The following is a 1,926-nucleotide window of genomic DNA, read 5'->3' on the forward strand; positions in this document are numbered from 1 at the left end:
GCTGGTTTTAAGAGTCCTCTTTGTTCTAGTCCAACATTTGGTTCCTGCTCTGGGAGCAGCTGACCTCACACACTGATTATTGATTAGTTATTGTCTATATGTTTGATGAGGAAACGAGCGCCCCGAGGGTGAACGTTCCCTCCACCAGACAGACAGGTTGCTATCAGCAGTGTGACGACTGCAGCACTAATGAACGCATGAGGAGGATTTCTGTGCATTCAGCTCTGTTGCAGAGTAATTGCATGAGGGCCGTTCAACCCCCCCGGACGAGGCCGCCCCCGCCCCCTGAATGAATCAGCACTGGTTATTAACGCCAGGAGGATTGCATTATGTCTTTTGAGCCCACGCAGTTGAAAGCAGCTCTGGTTAAAGACGCTCTCTCTACATATTTGATGTCTGTCACACGAGGAATCATCGGCGGCTGAGGGTGCTCGCTGTCTCGCTGTTTCGCTGCTCGCCCGCTCTCTTTCATGTGGAGAGTCTGGGGAATCTTTCTCATCTGGTCGTATGAAGATCCCCTCAGCGGACACACAAGGCGATGAATGAGAAGTCGGATGGCGCTCTGCTTATCTCGTATGGAGCATCCGATTGAAATGTGTGTGAGTGCGTGGAGAGATAAGAGGCAGCATCATCTGCATATGTTCATACATTAATACACTCACACCTGCAGGCTGTGGGTATATACATCAATGCTAATGTTGTTAGCAGTTCATTGCTACATCTCAGAGAAAGAAAAAAGCCGGTTTGTTCCAGAAGGCTGATTAATCGATACTTGATAATCATGTTTGTACCTTATTTCCTTCTTTCTCTCTCACCTGGACCTTTCAAAATAAAAGCTTATATGTGTGTGTGTGTGTGTGTGTTACCGTGCAGAGCTCTGTAGGCCGACCCCAGACAGGCGGAGTTGGACAGATCGATGGTGTAAACCGGAGCGTTAAACACATCAGATAAAACCTGAGAGAGAGAGAGAAAGAGAGAGAGAGCGAGAGAGAGAGACATAGACATGAGAATGATTGACACACTGCATTCATTCATTACATACTAATAATAATAATAATAATAATAATATAAACTGTTATTAACAGAGATGAATATAATACAGAGATAGAGACCTACTGTGTGTATTTCTAAAGTGTTTCTTACATCCCATAAAATCAAGAACCCGCTGAACCTTTGGTGACCCCTAGTGGGGGTCCCGAGCCCTAGTGGCGGTCCCGAGCCCCAGGCTGGGAACCACTGGTATGATTAAATAAAGTGAAGGTAGGTTGTTCCACACTGATTGGTCAGATTGGACTCTCAGTGATTGGTTGAAGTGAGTAAGTAAAACTTAATTTCTATAGAACCTTTTTTAACACAGAGATCCAAAGTGCTTTACAAACAACAAACAAACACAGGGAGCATGTAAATACAAACAAAGGAAGATAAAACAAAAGGGAAGGATAAATTAAAAGAGAGAGTACAAACAGATGAGAAACAAACAGGAGATCTAACTTTAAAAGCTGCTTTTAGGGGAGGATTTGGAACAACCACAAGATTTTTGGAAGGTGGGTGGAGAATGGCGAGTACAGGCCCTGCGACATGCTGGTGGAACACGTGCATCGACCGGAAGAACCTGGCTTACAAATTGCCACTATAACTGGACTATCCTGCTCAAGACCAGCATACTAAGTACGTGCTAATCTGTTTGACAATACAGTCCAGTTCACACACATTCATACATGACACATACGTATTATTCGAACCTGTGGGTAGGCCATTTAAGCTCTCAGGTTTATTGTGCAGATACAGTTCTGATTATCTCTAACTCCGTCGCTTTTGTTTGCGCTCATCTTTCATTTATCACAACTAAGGTGCGGCTCTCTGTACACTAGGACACATCAACATAGTTCTCCGACTCCAACGGTAGTGCCTCCAATACGTTTTACA

General features: G+C 44.4%; 1 protein-coding gene across 1 annotated transcript in view; it reads right to left on the minus strand.

Moving 5' to 3' along the window:
• xylb (xylulokinase homolog (H. influenzae)) overlaps window positions 1–954 on the minus strand; it is a gene marked incomplete at its 5' end in the record, with an annotated part of 2,579 nt that extends 1,625 nt beyond the window's left edge. The window contains 1 exon segment of the mRNA XM_035675526.1: window positions 867–954. Coding sequence (XP_035531419.1) covers window positions 867–954 — 88 coding nt within the window.
• Between the last annotated feature and the right edge of the window lie 972 nt (window positions 955–1,926).

Source organism: Morone saxatilis, unplaced genomic scaffold, assembly GCF_004916995.1.
Source record: "Morone saxatilis isolate NCDOM2014 unplaced genomic scaffold, NCSU_SB_2.0 Contig0, whole genome shotgun sequence".
Classification (NCBI taxonomy): Eukaryota; Metazoa; Chordata; class Actinopteri; family Moronidae; genus Morone; species Morone saxatilis.